This window comes from Sceloporus occidentalis, unplaced genomic scaffold (assembly GCF_023333645.1).
Source record: "Sceloporus occidentalis isolate IW3139 unplaced genomic scaffold, rSceOcc1.0.p SCAF_5, whole genome shotgun sequence".
NCBI lineage: Eukaryota > Metazoa > Chordata > Lepidosauria > Squamata > Phrynosomatidae > Sceloporus > Sceloporus occidentalis.
Genome location: NW_028316985.1, coordinates 9841994 through 9865781, shown reverse-complemented (window position 1 = coordinate 9865781; position 23788 = coordinate 9841994). Strand labels below are relative to the sequence as shown.

The 23788-nt window shown below is 40.9% G+C and overlaps 1 protein-coding gene across 18 annotated transcripts in view; it reads right to left on the bottom strand.

Annotated features, from left to right (window-relative positions):
- The window catches only part of LOC149311644 (CUGBP Elav-like family member 2), a 628876-nt gene that overhangs the window by 399243 nt on the left and 205845 nt on the right, over positions 1–23788 (bottom strand). For 17 of the 18 annotated variants that reach the window (XM_089527527.1, XM_089527528.1, XM_089527530.1 and 14 more), the window contains exon 1: positions 19136–19274. The exons of the other annotated variant lie outside the window; for it this stretch is intronic. In XM_089527527.1, coding sequence (XP_089383653.1) covers positions 19136–19242 — 107 coding nt within the window. In that variant the 5' untranslated portion in view covers positions 19243–19274. Of the gene's footprint in view, positions 1–19135; positions 19275–23788 lie in introns of those variants that run through there. 18 annotated transcript variants of the gene reach the window in all.

The following is a 23788-nucleotide window of genomic DNA, read 5'->3' as shown; positions in this document are numbered from 1 at the left end:
AAGCATATAGCATATTTTCAATTGGAATGACTCAGTACCTCTGGATTTAATCCAATTCCTAGTCCTAACTAGAGTAGACTACTGAATCAACTGTCGAATGGCAAATTAACCTTTGTGCAAATCTCATTGATTTCATTGGTCTATTCTGACTAGAATGAGCAATTGCATTTATGCCCTTTATGAAAGACCTTTCCACCTGGTTTTTCATCACACCAGGAGTGGGCAACTTGTGGCCCATCCATTGGTCCTGAGTACTGATTACATTCACTTGGAGTTCAATGACATCTGGAGGACCAAGAGATGCCCTCACATGGAATTGATTCATGCAATACATTTGTGGTAAACTAGCTATATTTGCTCTCTGTGGCCCACACTACACCAGACTATACCATTAGGGGCCAGAAGGGTCATGATAGAGATATCAAATAGTGGAGGAAATGGGTGGAGGAGAGTTCCTTCCTCTTTTTCATAATACTGGAACCTAAGGGTCATCTAATAAAGCTGATATATGAGAGTTTCAGGGCAGATAAATGGACATGCTTCTTCACATAGCCCTAAGCTAAACCATGGAATGTATTGCCACCACATATAAATGATGGCCATCAACTTGCATGGCTAGAAAATGGTAGTAGATAGGTTCAGGCAGGTTAAGCCAGTGTGGCATGGAGTTTACTAAGCCAATTTATAGCACAGTCTGTACAGACGCAGCCAAAACAATATCATAGCAGAGTACGGAAACAAAAACTCCCATCTGTTTGTATTGGCAATGCATTGACCACCTTTCACCTTTTAATGAAGAACTCACAAACACAGTTGATTCATCCAAAGTCATTACAACATTCAGTTGTAATATGATACAAATATATACAAAATCCCCTCTCCAACTTATTATCAACTTCTCCATCTGCTTTACACTAATGCACAGCTCCAAATCACAACAACACAACCAACCAACCAACCAGCCAGCCAACCAGCCAGCAAAGCAGCCAACAACTGACCTGTCTTTTGGTCCTCTTATATGTTGGCTATGAGTCATTGTCTGGTGCCACACAGCATGATGCAACCTTTGCAGTAAGGTTGCTTCATGCCATGTGCTCTGACTCACCATGTTATGACTATCCCATAGAATATGTGTCACCTATCACTCAAAATATTTTCTCTGTTGGTTAAAGGCATATTTCTCCAACAGTTTGCCCAGTAGGGCCTCAGGATACCAGGGTTATTTACTGGGTGACCTTGGCCAAGTGATACTCTCTCAGCCTCAGGAGGCCATGACACACTCCATATGAACAAATCTTGGGGAGAAACAAACAAAACAAAAACAACCTAAAAACCAATGGTAGGCTTGCCTTAGAGTTGCTATAAATTGGAAATGACTTAAAGGCACACAATAACAACTAGGAGACCAGTGACTACTGATCATGATGGCTATCATGCATCATTATAGAAAGCAAATACCAGTTTCTGGGGAACAACAATGGGAGACAACTATACCTTTGTATTCTTTTTATGGGTGCTCCTTATTCATCTTCAGTTTGCAAGACCTGAGCAAACTGAGCATAATATGATAAGAATGGCATGCGTTCTGAGTGGAAATATTATTTTCTATGCAGAAAAAACTGTTTCCTGTTATTGTGTGTTTTTGGTCTATATCTACGGTAGATGGCAAGTGGCTGAAATCTGGGGGCATGGTTTACATCTGTTCCAGTGATGGCGTCACACAACACTTACCTTGTAGGTCTAATTCTGTGTAAATTTTGCAACACAGTTTAACTCTGGGCTAGGCAAATGCCCCATTTGCTTGAATGAGGGTTAGATCTCTCTTGTTGAAAAAAGAAGAATTTCATGATAATTAACATTGGATAAATCTTATCCAGCAATACTGGGGTGTGTGTGTGTGTGTGTGTGTGCATAATTAGCCAATCAAAGATGGCTTCCCCATTTTTTTTCTTGGCTGCTTTTTTCCTTTTTCCCTCTTCTCCTTAATTCCATCCACTCCAAATTAATCATCACAAACAGTTTCATTAACTATAATGACCACAAGTTGCTTAGCATATTATACAGCAATAAAACAATCAAGTTTATTATACAATTTTAATTGCTATGAGAAGTGTATGAAAAGGGCCAGTAGATAAAAAACAAAACAAAAACCAGCCATTAAAAGCCAATTTTCTACCCAAGCTTTCAGTGGTTAAAAACCACTACCAATAGGAAATTACGACCATATTGTTGAGCAGACAAATATATATATAAAATCTAAAATGATCATTCTGTGATGATATTTGCACCCCTTCTGAGTTATAGTGCCAATTTTCCCAATGCCCTTTTTGCTTGCTTCTTTTCAGTTGTAACCATCCATTCTTCTTTTTAAAGATATACTTTGATTTTGCTGAAAATATTCTAGGCTCTCATGCCTTCTACAATCAATAAAACAGTAATAGTAATATAATAGTAGCTGTATTCAGACGTAGCGATGGATGAATCTGTAGTTTGATGCGTCTTGATAAGTCCAAACTAGAGTAGACCCAATAAATCAACTTGTGAATGGGTGTCAACACTTGAGTAAATCTAATTGATTAAATACAGACATTTTGAAAGTGTGAACTGAACAAAGTGTACATTTCAAGCCTAAAACACTGTTTAAACACACTTACCTGAATGGTAGGAATGTGTTCAGTTTTTCAAATGTGCGCAAGCATGTACAGATTGAAAAGATTCACAAAAGGGCTGGATATCGTCCCTCAAAATACCAGATTAAAAACCCAACAGAATTTGAAAGGACATGGAAGTAGGAATGAGATAATGCAAGAGGATGTGGACTTTGTAACTATGCATTTCCACAGGCATTTGAATATGTCACAGTGCACATGACCTACATTTCATATATTTTCAGTTTTGCGTGCATAGTGGAGTAATGTGCAGAAATAATATTTTTTTTAAAAAAAAGATTTACTAGCTTCTTTCTTTCTTTCTTTCTTTCTTTCTTTCTTTCTTCCTTTCTTTCTTAAAATATTTACATTCAGCCCTCTAGTGAGAGATCCTACAGCATAATATCACTTTAAAACAACAACTAAACAAAATGATTTTAAAAAGCGAAACACATATTAAGCAATTTGCAAGTTAAAAGAAGACAGATTAAAACCAGTTAAATCACTTTAAGACAACCCAAAACTGTGCACATATGTGGATTTGTAAAAAACCCCAAAAAACCAATGGCTTTTCTAAAAAAAAATTAAAAAAATTGTTTGCACTTGTCAGAAGGATAGGTATTTTGAGGGATACCCTCTCCAGACTGGACCTGCAGCTTCAAATCCTTGGGCTCCTGTCACCTTGCCCACTTTCCCTTAAAAATCCCTCCCTGGATCAAGTACATGGGTGTCAAGGTGATTCCTATATGGACAGATGGATGTGTTGTTCTGTGAGTTCACTGTGGTAAATGTGATCAGATGCTCTGTAGAATATCACATGGAAGGCTTACCATTGTGTAAATCACCATTAAATAATCAGAAATCATGCAAAACCAACGATCGGCGTTTACACCGCTGCACATTTCTCCTGTCAGTAAATCGTAGTGGAGGATGATCCCATTACTGCCAAATGGCAGCTCCAAGGAAGCTTTACTGATGGGATAAGAAAGCGATTATGCCTCCACTAGAATTTACTGATGGGGGAAGAGTGTGACAGTGTGAACGCCGATTGTGGGTTTTGCATGATTTCTAATGATTTAATGGCGATTTACTCACAGTAAGCCTCCTGTCAGAATTTAACAGGGAACAACCAGACACAGTTGTAATAAAGAATAAACAATCAAAAGTTTATTAATACACAGCAAGATCAAACATTAACCCATGAACCATTTAAACATTCACAGCTCCCAAAATCCTATTCAGTTCCTCCCCCTGAGAAACTGTCTCTTGTCTCTGTCACAGCTCTATGCCACCCTTCCCCTATCTTCCTGCAAACTTATTCCTACCTCTATGCCTCCTTTCTCCTATCTTCCTGCAATCTTATCCCTATCTGCATGCCATATTTCTCCTATCTTCCTGTAATCCTACCCTGTCTCTATGCCATCTGTCTCCTATCTGCCTACTGCCAGAAACAAGCTTGAGTTTGGGATAGTTTCTCTTCTATAGCTAGCCTTCACAGCATTCTCTGAGCTGTGATTGGGAACTTTATCACACTGTTCCTCCTTGGTACGTTCTCAGAATGGACCGGGAGGAGCAGGAACGAATGTGGAATGAGTGGGGGATAGATTTTACCGCACACACCAGTCCCTCACTCATTCCGTTCCCCCTCTCTTCTGTTCTCAAACCGTTCCAGAGGGGGTGATTTTTGAGAGCTGTTCAGAACAGTTCTCAAAAATCCTCCTCTTCTGGAATGGTTTGATAATGGAAGAGAGGGGGAACGGAACGAGTGAGGGACTGGTGTGCGGTAAAATCCATCCCCCACTCATTCCATCCCCTGCCGGGCTGTTCTGAGGATGTCCCTTAGGTCCTGTGTGGTAAAGTTCTGGGTGGCACCAACCAGGTTTGCCCAGCTCTTCCATTCATGGTGCCAACTGGGCCTCTAAAGAAAGGATGTTCCATAACCAGGTTGTCACATTAGAGAAGGCCCTCTTTCATGTCCTCTGAAGCATATTGTCCTGACTGAGGGCCCCACTAGCTGACCTAAGACAAATGAGGGCTCCACTAGCTGACCTAAGACAAGCCTATGTAGAGAAAATCAATTTAAATTCAAAGTCTACATAAAAGGAAGTGTTCATTTCTGCAGATCTCTTCCCTCACAGTTTTGAACACACAGTTCATGTCTGTTTTTCCTTCTCAAGAGCGACTTCTAGGCCTTCACCTGTTCATGTAGAAGGAACTGGGTAAGAAAAGTGGCCTGGCACATCATCAGATCATGCCAGAAATGCCACAGAATCCAGAACAACATCAGCATAATGAACATTTCAGCTTTTATCGGTTGCGACTATGTCAGCTCTAAGAACTGGCAGGTGCAAGCTTCAATGTCTATACCTCCACTGGCATGCCAGACTCCCAAGATTGTGCATGGGCTACTTCTTGAGTGAAGGATATTGGCTCCCACTTGGCATAGAGACCCTATGCAGAGATAAATAGGAGCTCCTTCTTTTTAAAAAGAATGTAATTTTCTCTTCCTTCCCCCAGTGGCTGAGGAAGAGCTCTATTCCTTCCTTTGATTTCCTCACCTTCTCATTTATTATCTCTGTCTTGTTTAGGCTATGCAACATTTCCCAGCCATCCTTCCCCCTGGCTGCTTACCAAAGATAACCTGCTGATCTGCTCACCTGGGAATCTGCTCAAGGTGTCAGCAATGTTTGTCTGTCATCTTGATGGTGCCCCTCAGGTCAACACATCCATTACACACTCATTGTGTGGAGAGAGAGAAAAAGCCTTCCCTCCAGCCCCTCTCAGATAGAAATTTATGAGCATGATGAAAAGGGCTGTGATCACATCCTGGATAAGCCAATGCAACTGGGCAAAAGAAGCTGGCATTTTCTAAGTGGGCTCAGAGCATAGTGATAGAGTGCATGTTTCGCATGCATAAGGTCTCATGTTCAATCCTAGGCATCTTCGTCTACAAAGAACTCAGCAGACATGGATCAGAAGGTCCTTTGCTTTTGAGTGACACCGCTATTCAAAGTAGGAAGTACAGAGATATAAACAGCCAAGTCCCATGGTGCTTGTGATGCCATCTCTCTTGCTTCATTCAAATCCTGCCACAAAAGTCACCATTCTCATAAAGTGTCTGGCACCATTGGCAATTCCCTTGCTCTACTGAGGCCCTGCTAGATGCAAAATCACAGGTTGCTTCCCTGTTTACCTCCACCTTTTCTATCTTCCCTCTCCCCTGCTATTTGCTGTGTGATGTTACATTGCAAAAGTCTTAGGTCAAGGGACCTAGTCTCATATATTCTGTATATTACTATGTAATCAATGTGATAAATGAATAAATAAATGCATAAATGGAGTTTACTGACAGCTGTTCCCAATTAACTGCACAGAATTACAGGCCCATTTGGCTCTTAATCAAGAACCATGAGATGTCATGTCCTGCCTAGAGGAGTCCTCTTCAGATGTGGAAGGGGAAGTAATAAACTCAGATAACAAACTCCAGCCAGAACCACAGGAAGCTGGCAGCCCTGCCTTGGAGCTAGGAAAGGCTGGTAGACCTACTCTGGAAGCAGAGCCTGGATCATCCGATGTTGACTTTGAAGAAAATGTATTGGAGTATCCTCTGGAGCACTGCAGATTAAAACAACAGCATAGGCAAGTGTATGTGCTACCTTAAAAGGAAATATTGGAATAATTAGTACATCTGGCTATAAATTAGCACAGCCAATACTGTGTCTGTGCTGCAGAACAATAGCTCCACTATCTTTGGCAGTCCCTGTTTTCATGTTTCATGAACTTTGGTTTGCTTTTGGGGTTTCCCCCCATTCTATGACAGGATTTTGACTGTCTTTTGTATGTAGATCCTGAATTGTTTTGAATGCATGTTCTGGATCTTCTCTTTATGACCCTGGGTTGACTTTGCTTCTCCTTTGCTTCTCAAACTGAAGATGCACTCTCACATGCTACTCAGAAATAAGACATTCTTACTCCTTCTCCTGTCAGATACAGAAATGCTCTGGAAAAAGCTATCTCCCTGCCCCAGGATTCAGATATCTTAGACTGCTCAATACATTTCTCACCTCCTGTTCTGCCTTTAAATATATGGTTCTTTGGTTTTTCTCCATAGAGGTTTTTACATTTACAAGACCATTTTTGGCTAACCCAGACATTTTGTTTCTATCAGCATGAGTTTGAGCTTCCAGAATTTCTCAGCCAACATGGCTGGTGGTTGTCCAGAAAGTATTTTCCCAACTGTTCTCTATACTTTCTCAAGCAAGAAAAGTTAAAAAAAAAAAAATGTCTCCCCAAACTCTGTTACCATCAGTCCTTTGGGCTGTAATGTTAAGCAGTGGCTACTTAAGAAAGTGAGAGAAATCGCTACTGAATTTGCACTTCCCAAATAAATATGGAAATGGAAATGCAGCTCTCCTTCAGAATTCCCATTCCTCTGAATTGTGCATTGTGGTTCTCTTGTCCAATCATGTGTATAAATATGGATATTAGGGGAAATAAAATTAGAAAGTTAGGATAAAATTAAGATGAAGAAAATGCTGCCAAAACCACAAAAAATAAAATAAATACAGCTGTTATCATAAACGTACACAAAAAAGCTACAACCCTACAAACAGATCCAGGTTTAGGCAATGTTAGGGGGCTTCCTCGGGCAGCAGTTGGGTAGATGGGTCTGGGGTAGAAAATGATGGCAAGATGTTGAAGGATGGTGCTTATGTGCCACAAGTCTTATTCTTCCCACTACCCCTAACAAACTTTCTGCCTTGAAGTGAATATTTTATGAGTGTTAAAATGCCTAGAAACAGAAAAATGATTCTTGCAATGAAAAATGCCATTTCTGTGCATGCAAAACAACCATGTGTGAATTTTACACTGGATAAGTCCTGAGTTTTACATTGCAAATGGGCTTTAAAAACTGTGGCTTTCTAAGACTTTCTCATAGTGGGATGAAAATTGCCAAAATTAATCATTGCTTTCTTTGAGAGGAAACATAGGGTGCATCTACATTGTAGAAATAATGTAGTTTGACACCACTTTAAGTGCTGTCGCTCCATCCTATGGAATCTTGGCATTTGTAGTTTTACAAGATCTTTAGCTTTCTCTGCCAAAGAGTGCTAATGCCTCACAAAACTAGAACCCCCTGGGTTCTATAGGATGGAGCCATGGCAGTTAAAATTGTGTCCAACTGCATTATTACTACAGTGTAGCTGCAACCTGAGTAAAGATTTATATCCCTAATCATTAGCTGTCTGATAAGATGTGGATCCTGTGACTCATGGTGCAACTGACCCATGCCTAGTAAAAACTGCAGATACAGAATAGTATGCACAAAATGTTTGCTGGAGCAGACTCCTTACACCTCCTTGGGGGAGGCCTCTTGTCCTTTCTCCAAAGAAACAAATGTTCTTAATAAATGCATCTGTGCCACTGCTTGGAAAAGCAGTAGTACTGCTGCTGCCTAGGAAGTTGGAAGGAAGCTGGGTTGACACTGCAGGTGGAGAATAGACTGTAACTTAAGTATTATGTCTGTCTTCACCCGGAGGCATTGCCACAGCTGGTGGCAGTAAAAACTCCAAGTTAAAAAGGTATTTTGGGAAGAAGAAAAAATGGAACAATGTGGTGAAGCGGGAGGAAGGGAGGAGTTCCAAGAAAAAGATATGAACACAAACAAACAGAAAGCAGGGTCCATGTTTTTCACCTTTGATTGTGTTAAGGAGGGGAAATTCCAATTTGACTTCCCTCTATGAGGGAGCCAGGAGCCATCTTTCATGAAGTTGAGCGATTCCTTGCTCCCCCCGGCAGCCAATCATTCGGCAGGTCAAGTCGAAATGGGCTATGGTGCCAGCAGCTCCTGCTGCCCTGATAATCCATTTCATTCCAGGCATGGCGACATCCCCTCTCACCAGCTGCCATTTCCAGTTACCTTTTATACAGCTGACATAATGTGTCAATGTGTTGGAAGCAGTAAAACCGTCACAGGGAAGCCATTGCAGAGATAAATAGCAACCGGGCGCTTGATCATCCTTAATGCTATTAAAGCGCAAAGAATGACACTTTGAGAAAAAAGAAAATGTCTCATTTCTTGAAATGGTCTTCCACTGCCTTTGGGTTGTGCTCTCACGTAAAACCAGGCAAAGCCTTTTGCACTATAATTCTCAGTAAAATGACCATCAAGGAAAACCAAACAAACCATTCATACCTCTCCATAGACAGTTGCATTAAAAAAACTTTCTGTGGCTCTAGTCTTCCTGAAGATAGACCACACCTTTTAATTGTGTGGATGCTGCATGGCTTATCTGTATTAAATGCTGCATGGGTTATCCATATTACATTCAGGAGTATCATTTGTAAAGTTATCTATCCCCCCTTGCATCATCACTGCCCATATGTTGCGGTGCACAGAATAAAAGGTAAACAAAAAAAAAAAAAGACAGGGTATGTATATGTATATAGGTATAGGTATATAACACATATAATAAAACACTAAAATAATGGCTGGGATAAAATAGTGTCATCACTTGGAATCAAGCTCTCCCAGCTGGGTATGCTGTCATGGAGCAGGTAAGGGAAACTGGGCGAGTGGGCAGAGTGGCCCTGGTTTATAGAGACAATCTCACCTTGACCAGGATACCTGTCCAGAAGATGGACCGCTTCGAGTGTATGTACCTGTGCCTGAAGACCAGGGATAGTATAGGGATTCTGTTGGTATACCGTCCACCCCGTTGCTTAACAGACTCCCTATCCGAGCTGACACAGCTGGTCTCGGAGTTGTTGTTGGAGTCACCTAGACTCTTAGTCCTGGGCGACTTCAACATCCCACTCGAGTCCAATCTAACAGGTGCGGCTCGGGAGTCCATGGAAGCCATGACAACCATGGGCCTTTCCCAATTGGTCATTGGGCCCACACTTTGTGCGGGTCATACTCTTGATGCAGTCTTCAGTACGGGGCAGGAATATCCATGGGCAGAGGTAGTTAATACCTCTGCATTGTCATGGACGGATCATTTCCTGGTTAGGGCAGAACTTAGGGCCACTGTCTGCTCCCTCGGGGGTGGAGGACCCATTAGAATGGTCTGCCCTCGAAAGCTAATGGAACCGATCGGATTCCAGAAAGCTCTAGAGGGTTTGCTGGTTGATAGTGCCAGTGATTCTGTTGAAGCCTTGGTGAATATGTGGAACACCGATGTTACTAAGGCTATCAACACAATCGCTCCTGAGCGTCCTTTCTGACCCGCCTCAAATCGCAAGCCCTGGTACACCGGAGAGCTGAAGAATATGAAGCAGGTGGGACAACGACTAGAGCGCGATTGGCGAAAATCTGGACTCTTATCTGACAGAGCTCACCATAGGAAATTCCTTTATTCTTATGGAGAGGCAATTAAAGCAGCAAAGAGATCCTCCTCGTCTGCTCGTATTGCGTCTGCAAAGTCTCGTCCAGCAGAGCTGTTTAGGGTGGTGAGGGAACTGACGGTGATACCATCTACCCAGAACCCTCTACTTAACCCAACAATGGCCTGCTGTGACGCTTTTAACAACTACTTTGCAGACAAAATCTCTCAGATAAGAGCCCATTTGGATGCCAATGTTGAAGCAAAACCGACTACTGAAGGTGTCCAGTAAACCCATTTGTGAGATTAAACTGGATCAGTTTGAGCTTGTGAGTACTGATGACGTGGACAAAATCCTTGGAAAGGTAAAAAAGACAACCTGCCCTCTTGATCCCTGCCCATCATGGCTGGCCGTCCAGGGGGGTGAGGCATTGATGGCACTTCTTAGACATATCATCAATGCTTCCCTTGGGGAGGGTCATATACCATCCACTTTGAAAGAAGCGATCGTTAGACCGCTCTTGAAAAAACCCTCCCTGGACCCCCTGGAGATGAAAAATTATAGGCCTGTTTCTCATCTGCCATTTCTGAGCAAGGTGATCGAGAGGGCAGTTGCTCTTCAGCTCCAAGCGGTTTTGGATGAAGCCGATTTTCTTGATCCATTTCAAACAGGCTTCAGGACTGGGTATGGGGTGGAGACTACCATGGTCTCTTTAACTGATGACCTTCGTCTAGGCATCGACAGAGGGAGCATGACCCTGTTGGTGTTGCTGGACCTCTCAGCGGCATTTGATACAGTAGATCACAATAATCCTTCTGGAACGCCTGAGAGAGTTAGGAATTGGAGGCACTGCTTTGCAGTGGTTCCGCTCCTTCCTCTTGGGCAGGTTTCAGAGGGTGATGCTCGGTGACAGTCTCTCTTCAAAAACAGAGCTTAATTGTGGTGTCCCTCAAGGCGCCATCCTGTCCCCGATGCTATTTAACATCTATATGAAGCCGCTGGGAGAAATCATCCGTGCATATGGGGCCGGGTGTTATCAATATGCTGATGACACCCAAATATATTTCTCCATGTCTCGGTCATCAGCGACAATGACAGATGGTATCTCTCCCCTCAACCAGTGTCTTCAGGCAGTAATGGACTGGATGAGGGAAAACAAGCTCAAGTTGAATCCAGACAAAACAGAGGTACTCATGATAGGGGCCCCCAAACCAGGGATTGGGCTGCAACCTCCAGTCCTAGAGGGCTCACACTCCCCTCAAAGGACTGTGTTCGCAGTCTGGGGGTGCTTCTTGACCCGTCGCTTCAGATGAGGAATCAGGTGAATGCGACGGTCAGGAGTGCCTGCTATCTTTGGCTGATATGTCAGCTGCGCCCTTTCCTGGAACAGGGTGACCTCGAAACTGTAGTACATGCACTGATAACCTCAAGACTTGATTTTTGCAATGCGCTCTACATGGGGCTACCCTTGTGCCTAGTCCGGAAACTCCAGTTGGTACAGAATATGGCAGCCAGGTTGGTCACAGGAACAGCAAGGAGTGACCATATAACACCAATACTGAAGTCACTCCACTGGCTGCCTATCAGTTTCCGGGCACAGTACAAGGTGTTGGTTATCACCTTTAAAGCCCTACATGGCTTGGGCCCAACCTATCTAAGGGATCGCCTGCTTCCATATAATCCGCCCAGTACACTCAGGTCCTCTGGGAGGAATTTATTACAGCCCTTAAAGACCAGGTTGACGGTGACCTTCCAGAGGACATTCTCTGCAGCCGCTCCCAATTTATGGAATGGCCTGCCGGACGAGATCTGTCAAATTACCAATCTAGAGAGTTTTAAAAAGGCCATTAAGACGGATCTCTTCTGGCAAGCCTTCCCAGAATAAAATGCTCGGCCACAAATAAGACTTCCCATCCAGCGAACTCTGCCCATGATGATTTTCATTTAGCTTAGTCAGTTTTAATATGTAGTTTTTAATCTTACATTGTTTAATCTTGTTTTAAGGGGGTATTATGTATATATGGATGTATTTTAACCTGATGTACGCTGCTTTGATTGCCTGGCAAAAAGTGGGATAGAAATAAAAAAATTATTTATTTATTTATGATTATTAATCAGTTATTCAAGTTAACACTGTACTGTGTGGGGCATGAAGGAGAGGAGGCATTCTTATTTTATATAAGTCTATACTCTGGTGTTGCCTCTTATTTGGAGGAAGTAATGGACAACAAAAAATTCACATTGGACCCTGATGAAAAGTGATAGTCAAAATGCATCTAACATTCATTTAAATGAACAACTGGCTGAGACTTTTGGCCACTTTTCCCCTTCAACAAATGATTTATGTTTTATGGACCTTTCCCCATACTGCTATGTATAGTGTGGACCATGTAGTGTTAATCTGAATTACTGATTATTGTATGTTTCATAATATTTGTTATATACCTTTACATATATACATATACAGTAGGCCATTGGTATCTGTTGGGTTTTGGTTCCAGGACCCTCCATGGATACTAGAATCTGTGGATGCTTAAGTCCTATTATATACATTGGTATAGTAAAATGGTGTTCTTTATATAAAATACAATATCAAGGATTGTTTACGGGAATTTATTTTTTAAACAATATTATCAAGCCATGGGTGGTTAATACATGAATGCAGAATATGTGGATCCAGTGTAGGGAAGGGGGACTGTATATGCAGTGGCCCCTTGGTAACCACTGCAGTTTGGTTCCAGGTTCCCCTGTGGATACCACAATCTGTGGAAGCCCAATGTCCCATTAAATACAATGGCAGAATAAAGTGGTATCCTCATATGAAATGATGAAATCAAGTTTGCTTTTTTAAATGTGTGTGTGTGTGTGTGTGTGTGTGTGTATAAAATAAATACTGTATATAGTATTTCTAAGCTGTTGATGCTTGAATCCATGGATACGGGCCAACAGTACACATATATTTATATTATATATTTCTATCCTGACTCTTTTGGTAGACCTTTCACTATTTCAAGGGTTCCTGTTCAGAGTCCCAGTTATCACATCCGTTCCCATTCTACTTTCTCCTCCCACAAATTCCATTGTCTCCTCCTAATAGACACTCAAAAGTGCTGTGGCTACCCTGCAACTTAGGGAGGTAAATCCTGGACTGTTTCATGCTCACATGAAAGGAAAAAATAATTGTGGGAGAAAACAATTGTGAGAGAGAACAAAATACTTCCTCTCCAGTGTTTTCTCATATTGGAGCATCCTTCCGGCACGCGTTCCAGTGTATGCTGGAAGGCGCATAAGGTGTGCTCGCGTATGATGCGGGTGCACTGTAGGTGCAAAACCAGAATAGCACATGGGGGTTTTTGTGTGTGCAAAAAAATGTTTTCTGCACAGGAGATCCATTTTCTAGACAGAAAGCAGACTGTTTTTGTTGTTTGGATGACTGAGTAACAAAATAAAATTGGTGAAAATTCTAGCTGATCTTTCATTTGTCCTGGTGGGCCTTCCCGGCTGTCAGCAAACCTATTTGTCAACCTGGGAACTGGAATCCACAAAACCACTGTTGTTTAACCACCACCAGAAAAAAAAATGTAGAAATGCTTTGAATCAAATGGATGAAGGCATCGAACCTCCCACATTTTCAAGTGAGCTAGTCTAATTCACATTTTCCAGATGAATGTATGGATAAATTCCCAGTAATCCTTTGGATTCCACAATTCCCTGTACTGCATGATGCAAATCTCTGTTTAGGAAATATATACAGTTTGCCTTCTCCTTACACGGGGGATCAGTTCTGCCCCCCCCCCCCCGCTGCGTAAGGGAAATTCCTCATATGCTCACGCCCCATAGGAAACAATGGGGAGCATGCACCATTGTTTATATTGTCACATGGCTTCTGCATAAGCAGGAAGCCACGTATAGTGTGCTCGTGTTTGGTGCGGGCGCACTGTACTAAACTGTAAAGATTATCATAAGGATAGGGAACTGCTCTGGGGCAATTGTACTATTTTAGTGTCCATGTAGCCTAAAAGGTCACATTAGTGTTTTTGTCCCCATGACACTTCACAACTATCACTACATCGGCGTGTGATGTGTGATGGTGAGTGTGCTACGGGCGTGCACACCATTGTCTTTTTTGGCACATGGTGCTGCTCCTTCCGGTACGCATTCCAGTGTATGCTGGAAGGTGCATAAGGTGTGTTCGTGTATGATGTGGGCGCACTGTAGATGCAAAACCAGTGGTAAAAAAAAAAAAAACTTCTGGCAAAATTTTCAGCAATGCTATTTAATATATATATATATTAACTGATCTGTCCATTCCTAGATACAGCCTTTCCTAATGTCATCTCACTCAGTCCTTTTTCTTGAAAACTGCAGGTTGTTCAGAAAACAAATCAAAAATCTAAACCTCTCCATTTACAGTACCCTCCCTGCTTCCAGACTTCATCAACTTAGGTGTTTTCAGGGCTGCAAAGCAATGAACTTTCCATCAGTCGCATCGTCAGCTAATTAGCCTTCCTGATTACAGTAATTACTATTGATTCACTCCTGAATGACTTCTTAAGTAGCCAAGTGCAAGTTATGCTTGAAAGTAAAGACCCACATATGAATATTAATCCAGCCATTTCCTTTTGTTTATGTTCTCTTTCCCACCTCTCAGCCCCATTCAGTCCCTGAGGTATAGCTTACAATTTTATATATACTTCAATTTGATAAGGGGAGGGTGCCAGAAGAGGGGGTAAAGCTCACTTCACTGGCATTCAAATATCACAAGAGGAACTTTAATATGCTAGGAGAGAAAGATGTTTTGCATGATGTGGGAAAGAAACTTGTAAAGCAAACGAAACACAGATCACTTCTTAGTGTTTAACCTGGAAAGTTCAGGAGGAGCCAAATTCTGCTGAAATCTGAACTACTTTTGGGTTTGGTGCCTGGTAAGAATAAGTCTAGCTCTATGTGTTCATTGACCTTGCTCATTAGAAGAGTCAGGGGTATGGGAGGCAAAATGAAGGCATTGAAATCAAGAGACCATTTGTAGCTTGGAACTTATTTGTGCAAAATTAATATTTTGGCTCAAAAACATAGGAGACAGCATTTTCTGTGCAGAAAATTGTGTTTTTGGCAAAAAAATACCACAGTCAAATTTTGTGCGGAACAGGTTCCACACTCTGAAGACTGTTGTCAGTCCAAGATTGTCCTTGCCTTGGTTTCCCATGTGAGAAACATGCTTTCTGCTGATTTAATTTTTTTCAATATTCTTCCATTCTTAGAAACCATCTTTCAGAATTCATTCACATGTGAATCCAAAAGAGACCCACTTTTTAATTCACATGCACATTTGTTTGGACAGTGTAGATCAGGTGAGCTCACTTCAAAATTCCTCCAGCACTTTGAAACATAATACAGGGCTGCTCCAACCATTTTCCTTCCTGAAACAGAGCAAAAAATGGTGCTCCATCAACCCTAGTCAACACTAGCCAAAGTAATGAAAGCCTGCCAATTTATTTTGTTTCCCCTGAGTGTCTTTCATCCTCTCTAGCACTAAAAACAGAATAAAGATAGAACAAGAGAGAGCCAGCATGGTGTAGTGGTTTGAACTTTGGACTGCACTTGTGGAAACTAGGGTTCCATTCTCTACTTGGCCATGGAAACCCACTGGATGATCTTGAGCAAAACATAAACTCTGGAGGAGATTGACACCTCCCCATTGGTTGACATTCACAGGTATAGTGCCTTTTCTGCATAGCTGTTCCATTTACCTGCCATATGAAAAAATATTGATGGGTCGATCTTATATTTATTTATATTCTCTTCTTGTTTGAGAATTGTAAATTAATGGCCATTCAGCAAGTCTGGTGGATGTGGATTCCACAAGTAAATTGCTTATTGTGTGAATAAGTACTGTGTTAGTAATCTTGAATCTATTACCAATTGGTTTTATTGGCTGACTCTGGGTTGAGTATTATGGGACAGAAAAATTACTTTGTCTATTTTCACTAACACAGGCAAGGGATGCATTTGTTTCTCTCAACAAAAGAAGCAGAGAGATTTGTACTCAGCCCAAGCACAACTGGAATGAATAGATTTCCCCCAACAATTAAAGAAACTTACAAATGCAACACTCACGTTAGATTATCCTCATTAATCTGATCAACACATGCACACAGGTTTGTCTGAAATAACCCAATTACTGTTGAAAACCACTGACAGATCTGATTAAATTCTGATTTAAAATCCACATTTGCAACCTGTGGTTGATGGCTTCCATTGATTATTATCCAAACAATCAATTAATGGTTCAGTGCAAAACAAAACTACCTGTTGAAGCATAAAAGCATAGCATGCATTTAGCTGTTTATAACTAAAGAGACCAGGAACCTCTTATGCCTGAAGACTTTGAAGAAACCTATTTAAGGACTTTTGCTTCCAGAAGAAAAGGTCACAAAGAGGGGGCCTTTCTTTTGTAAAACATAGATAGAATAACATTCAGAAATACAGGTATGATTTTGAGAACCCTTCAAGAACCTAACAAGGTAACTAGATGTAGGCTGAGCAATTCTTCGTGAAAACAACACAAGTGCAATCCAAATTTTCATGCTAGATGCATAGACCCCCATTAGGGAAATCACGGGTATGAATTTACAAGACCTAAGCACAGCAGTGGAGGAGAGGGGGTCTTGGAGATTTTGCATCCACAGGGTCACCATGAGTCAGGGGCAACCTGTAGGCATTTAACAACAACAACAACAACAACAACACCACACTTTCTCTGTACACACAGAGACATAGACCCAGGTAGCTCAGCAGAAATTCATCTGTCAGGGGAGGGGACTATAAGGAAGATACAGTGCCCCATTTTCATCACAAACCATAGTTGGACAGGCATAAGAAATGACACATCCACCTTAGCAGAGGAGGCCATTGTTAAACTGTGTTGGCCTATACACTGAGGTTGCCTATTCACAGCCAAACATGAGTAACAGTAGCCAGTACAACGCACCCTCAATAAAGGCAGAAAAAGCCAGAAGCTAAAGAAAACTGGTTTTATGGAATATGGTTGAAGAGAATTTGTCAACATTTGTCTGGAAAATAATAACTTATTCTGAAGCACTAATGAAGAGGGTCCTATTTGAGAGCTCAAGATTGAGAATCTACTAAGGTCAAAATGAATTATTCTCTCACCATCAAATGTTATGTGTTCAAGATTTTGCAAAGCTGTTCAAGGACTGTTGCATCTATTCTTATGGCATCCTCTGTGCTCAGCAGTATGTTGACAGAAGCATACAATCCAACTGGGTTGAAATACAGAATAATTCTACACTTAACATGGACAAATCTTTGCAGGAAAGCTTGTTTTAACATGCAGCTGAAAAGCAAAACAAAACATTGTATTTTTCTAACTAATAGAAAATCCTCTAACTTTTTAATACAAATATATACAAAGTTCTCCCATAGGTTAATAAAAGCAGCAGCAGCAGCATCTTCCATTTCACAGACCTAGCAAAGCATGCCCAGATTTTTAAATTCTTGCAAATCAGATGCATCTTTACAGAGCTGTGTATTTTGTATGACTCTTGAACAATGGTTAGAACCAGGGCAATCTTCAAGATTGTGTTCATGAGGCTTCAATGGTAGACTCAGTTTTTTGGGAATAAGTCCTTGATGACCTAAATGAGACTTACTTCTGAGCGAATGCATATAGGATTTTGCTGTACCTCTGACAGTGGAATATTTACTATTTGTTATTTTAATTAATTAATTAGTATTCCATCTTTCTTCCAGCATCTTTCCGCTTAAAGCAGGGAACAGCCAAAATCAGTCAGAACAGTAAAACAAAGTGTCTAGATGAAAAGATATGAAGTTAACTAACCTCTTAAAATGACACTGAATTAATAACATGAAAGCATTTTTATTGTCATTGCCCCTTAAGTATCCTGAAATGTTAAATTGTTGGATATTATATTCCCCAAACCAAAATGAATCCCTGCAAAACAATCAAGAAAGGTGAAATAATCCAAAAATAAAAGTACAAGGAAGGCATTAACAAGATGTATTAACAAGATGCATGTCCTGCTGAAATGTTTAAAGACAGGAAATCAATACGTTTCCTTTTTCAAACTGAGGAAGAAGTCTCCACAAGCTTTGTTTCCCCGGTAGACAATGTCCCAATACACTGAGGGAAACAAAAAAATAATAATAGTGGATATCATTATTCTCCCCCCAACTTCCATTTTTTAAAGAAACAAACAATAGTAGCATAGTTCATATCACAGTCTATGCAAACAAGGTAAGAGGAAATTAAAAACCGACAGGCATTTTAAAAAGAGATTGGAAATAATTGCAAACAATCATTGCAAATAAACAAAAAGCAACCCGAACCCCAGACATACATTAAGCTAGCTTGACAGCTCTATTGTTCGGTTGTCCCATTGTTGGTCAAAAAGATATATTCACACGCTTGACTGTCTGCTAGAAAATAGACAAAAGGCTTGTTCCCCCTCCCCGCCCTGAAGCAGAGTGCCAGTTTCAGCAGAATTCAGCCACTCTTGTTCGCTTGCTCTTCCCCGCCTCCTTTCCTTGCTCTGAAAAGCTTCTCTTCATGGTTGGCTCTTCACCAGACCCCCAGAATATTAAAAATCCATTCATCTATGCAATATGTGTTTTCCCCTATTAAGCACATTTATCTCCCTCTCCTCTCTTGCTTCCTCCCCCAAAACAGCATCCAGTGGTTAAATGCAGAAGTGGAATGATTATTTATATAACACAAGTCCAAATTAAAGTGGTATTTAGGGCACTGGTGCTAATATGGTGTCTTGCTCAGCTACTTCCCCCCATGCATATTCCAAGCCCAAATGGATAATAACGAAGGAGACAATAGAAGAGCCCCCACAAACCAGTTGTTTGGGTTTGTGGGGATTATTTTTGGTTAACTTCTTGTTTGCCAGTCCTGCTTTAGCTTGTGCAGAGCTGGAGGCTAGTGGTTCATAAACACCATTCATCATACAAAAGCACGGTCCTTGCATGATCCAAAAAGCAGCCTTCCCTCGCCTCCCCCTCCAAAAAAGGATTGAGGCGGGAGCAGAGCACTTGGTAGCAAGTGCACCTCTGAGCCATAATGGGCCCAGGTGACTGGGAACGACCCTTATAAAACAAAGGAGGAATCAACCTACCTTAAAAGCAGCTCCTCATTTCTCATAGTAACAGCAGATTTGGGACAGCGCATGCTTTCTACACCGATCTTTGCAACAAAAGCTGGTTCAGAAGTGCGCTCAAACATCAATGCCACAGTCGCTACTCACTAATGGCTACTCTCTCTCTCTCTCTCTCTCTCTCTCTCCTTCTGTCTCTTGCCAGATGCTGAGTGGCAGAGCAAGGGGGCCCCTGCAGATTCACTGAACAGAAATAATCCTCTCTGACAAGTTATGTTGTCTGGGCATATTTTACATTAATGCACAAGGCTGCCTATAGGGGTCTTGTTTGTGTTCACTCTTCCTTGGCTGGTGTGAGGTTCTTCTTCTAATTGCCATTAAGGAAAATGAAAGAAAGGATATGTAGTATCTTTCAAAGATGGGTAGGGAGGGAACACTCACACAGAGAAGGGGGAAACACAGAGGATAGAAAATAGCTCAAGGAGCCATTCTTTCTTTTGTCTCATTTGCCTAGGCTGAGAAACCACTGGCGATTTCACAAGTATTTTGAATGTTTACAGCCAGACAGAAGTTTTGCACACTTCAAGAAACTGGAGGCTAAACTCTTTTTCTGAAGCTGGAGATTCCCTGCGTGAGGATTTTCTGCACACTGAAGAATAGCTTTTTTGGGATGCACCCACACAAATCAAGAAAAAAGAGCAAAAGTTTGATTTAGGGGATTAAAGTTATTCTCCTTTTGCCATTTTTAGCTTGTCATTTTCTGTTTTAATAAAACACTCCATTGGTATGCTAGGATGGCAATTAGTTCAATGGAAACACTACAGGTTTGTAAAAGGAAATAGCTGTCCTTTTTTTCTTTTTGAAACAAGATCAAGCATTACTCCTTAATAAAGCTCGGCCCCAAAGCTTTACCGCATATTTAGGAGTAGACTTTACAGACTGTGAAAGGTTTTCTCAAGTATTGTAAAAGCCATTGTTCTGCCAAAAAACAAACAGTAACAAATACGTTTCCCACATTTAGTATGTATTGTATAAAGCAACCTGTAATGATTGGATATTTAAAAAAGAAACTTCTTGCTTTCCCTTTTGAAAGTAATTATTTTTATGTATACTGTTTGCTGTACACTTTGAGGGGAGAAGTAAGAAATAATAATAAGATCAATCATGATGATTACCATCTGTCTATCTTTGTCTTTCACACATATGTAGTGTTTTCTGTTTTAGCATAACAAGATGGAAATTAATCCAGAAGCACCTGTGAGATGAACTGATGTATGTTTTATTTCTTTTTAACTTTTGCATGATTTTTAATCAGTTTTAAAGTGTTTTAATGTGGTGCTTTTAAACTGGCCTTAAACCTTTGGTAAATGTTTTTCATGTGTTAGGGAAGGTGCCTTGAGTCCTGGCCTGGCAGAAAGGTGGCTAATAAATAAACAGATAAATAAAATGAGGGAGAAAAAGAAATTTCTAGCAAAAATTTTTGTACATAGACAACAGTCCACTTCTTCAGATGAAGCAGGACTTCTTTATATCTTTTAATGCTGAAACAGATGAATGCTACTAAAACCGAAAGCACCAAATTCAACCAAATGGAGTAGAAATCCATCCATCTCTTCAAGATACTTGCCCAGCTACAGACAGACACCACCATTCTTAAGAAATACAAACAGCAAGGACATCTTTCTCAAAGGACACATGGTGAAAGATCAACAATGGATAATGAAGTACTACACTCAGTACAGCCACAAACGGTGTAGCACTCTCTCCAAGGAACTACTGGATGTTGTGTATTCTGTACAACAAAGAAGGAAATATCAAGAAAGAAATCTCTAATTTAGAGCCTCATGTAGTAAACCAGTCTTCTACTCAACTCAACAATGGACAAATCTTCTCCAAGAACAGGAAAAAAAGGCACATGTATCAGATGCATGTTGCTTTTCTAAGACAAAAGAGAGAGAGAGAGAGAGAAACTATTATTACTACTACTACAGACCTCCATGACCCACAAAAGGAACACTATGAACTTTGGTAATATTATAAACCTATCCAGCCACACACTGAGCCAAATAGAGGAGTCTGTTCTAGGGATAGGGAAAAATGATTGATTTCTTTATTTTTATTTTTTTTTTGGAATAATATTGAAAATGTTTTGTTTTGTTTTGGAAATCAAGAAACCCTGATGAAAATCTTTGCACTTTGGAACTTTGGAAATTTGCACATACTTGTTTTGCATAGAAAACAGCATTTCCTGTAGTGGAAATAGCTTTTTCTGTGCAGAGAATTTTCTCCGCAGAAAAAGCTATTTTCAGTGCTGAACAACCATGTGCACAATTTGCATTGAATAGTCCTAAGTTGTGAATAATTTTTTGAAAATGGTGGTTTTCAGTCTTTCTCAGAATCAGAAACAATTTGCTCTCATTACTTGTTGCTTCTGTTGAGAAGAAAATTTGTCATGAATTAAATCCCTAGTCTACTCCTTCATGAGGCGTGTTCTTCTTTCCCTGCCCCCATCACACATATGAGACAGTTCTATGAAGAGACCTTCCGCTGCTTTATTCCTCTCAAGAAATTGTTCTATGACATTGACACTAGTCAAAAAAACACATAACAAGCATCACCAATGCAATCTCAACAGTGCAATACACATGGTTAGAGTTGTACTTGACGTAGCCTCTGTGGACTATTTTGGGAGACAGAATGCAGCATATCTTGGATAGCTCCTTTAAATACTAAAACTTAAAGCAGATTCACTGTCCCTCCAGCATGGAAGCCAACGGCCAACAGTGCCTGTGTGCAAAGCCTTTTGAGTCCTTTCCACCTCTGTGATTTTCAGGTAGAAAGGAAGTGTCATTTTCAAACAGAGATAAGACAATCTCATGATATAGCTGCAGTCTGGCTGTCCAAAGTTTATGTTTTGCCCTGTTCACAGTGAGAAGGGAGGAGGTACTCTGCTTTCCCTGTACTGAAAGCTTCTGTGCTTGGAGAGATAGGGGTGCTATCACTATGCTGATGACACTGAGCTCCTTGCCATTTCTCATTGTCATTAGAATTGTAGACCAATGCCTTGAAGCTGCAGTGGGTTTGATGTAGGCCAATAAACTGAAGCTGAATCCTATAAGATAAAGCTTCTATGGTTGGATAGTCCTTGAGTCTGGCAACTGGGAAAGCAACCTGCCCTGAATAGGGCAGATATATAGCTTGGGAGTAGTTTTAGAACCACCTTTGTCACTACAGGCTGAAGTAGACTCTATGGCTTGGAGCACTTGGCACCAGCTCTGACTGGTGTACAAACTATGGTCTTTTCTGGAAAGTGAGGATTTAGCAACATTGGTTCATACACTAGTAACTTCCTCATTAGACCATGGTAAGGTGTTCTGTGTGAGGCTACCCTTGAAGATGATTCATAACCTAAAGCAAATGCAAAATACAGCAGCAAGACTGGAATGCCATACAGGCAAAACCAGTCCAAAAGGAACTGTATTGGCTGCCAATTAACTTCCTGTCTGAATTCAAGGTGACAATGATAACATTCAAATCACTAAATGGCTTTGTACCTCAATACTTGAAAGAGCTCCCCTCCCTATATATGTCTCCCAGAGAACTGAAAAGAGGGGTCCCCCTTTGTTCTACCAGTGGGAGATATATGATGTTTGGGGACACAGAAGAGTGCCTTCTTGGTTGTGAGACTCTTGTGGAATGCCCTCTCCTTGGAGACCTGATTGGTGCCAACACTGATTTCTTTTCAATTACATGTTAAGACATGGCTTTTTATGAAGACCTTTGGGGCTTAATCTATTTCTAAATTTGCACATGTTTTTTTTTAAATGATTGTAATCTTTTGATACTTCTTTAACTTGCCGAGTTTTCATATTTTTTTTTTTAAAAATGTTTCTAACAACGTTCATTGATATTATTCAGGGATTGATCAAATCGGTTTTTCTCTTTGCTCTTCTGAGATCTCAACATAAAAGGTGGAATGAAAATTTTTGAATAAATAAAATAAAACAAGTATCAAGTCTTAGTTTGCATCTTAAGAGAGCTATCCAGGGTGCTGAACCTTATCCTCAAAACAGGATCTTGCAGTTCAAAATTAGATCCCTTACAGTTCCAACAAAAATAGGGAGCAGATTCATCACCACATGGACACGGATACCAGCAGGTCCCTTTGGTGCCAGAGACATACAACATAACATGAAAACATGCCAAGTGCCAATTATTAGTTCCTTCTATATCCCTTTACAAAACCATGCAAAGATTGGAAGGAAAAGGGAGAGCCCTGGTAGAAAACGAGAACTGTCAGTCACACAGCCATTCCCTTCTTCACCTTCTTGCATTTTTCAGACATGGAGGGCTAGTTGGAAATATATCCATTTTGAGGCACTCAGTGTTCAAGTGTCTGTGTTTTCCCAACCTGCAGAGGGCCCTCAAAGCTTAACCAAAAGGCTGGGACAACTGCAAGGGTCACAGGGGGCAATCTTTCCCCTACATTCCCATAGGCTTCACCCCCTGCAAGACCTAATGCCCATTTTCCTTTTCAGTTCTAAAGATGATGACAAGACGTGACATTGCATCACTTCCTGTCTCCATTTTGACAAGAACCAAAGGGGAAAAAAACTCAGGCGGGGGGGGGTAGTACAGAGTTCTAGGGTGCTTGTGTAGGTGGGGTAGGGTATA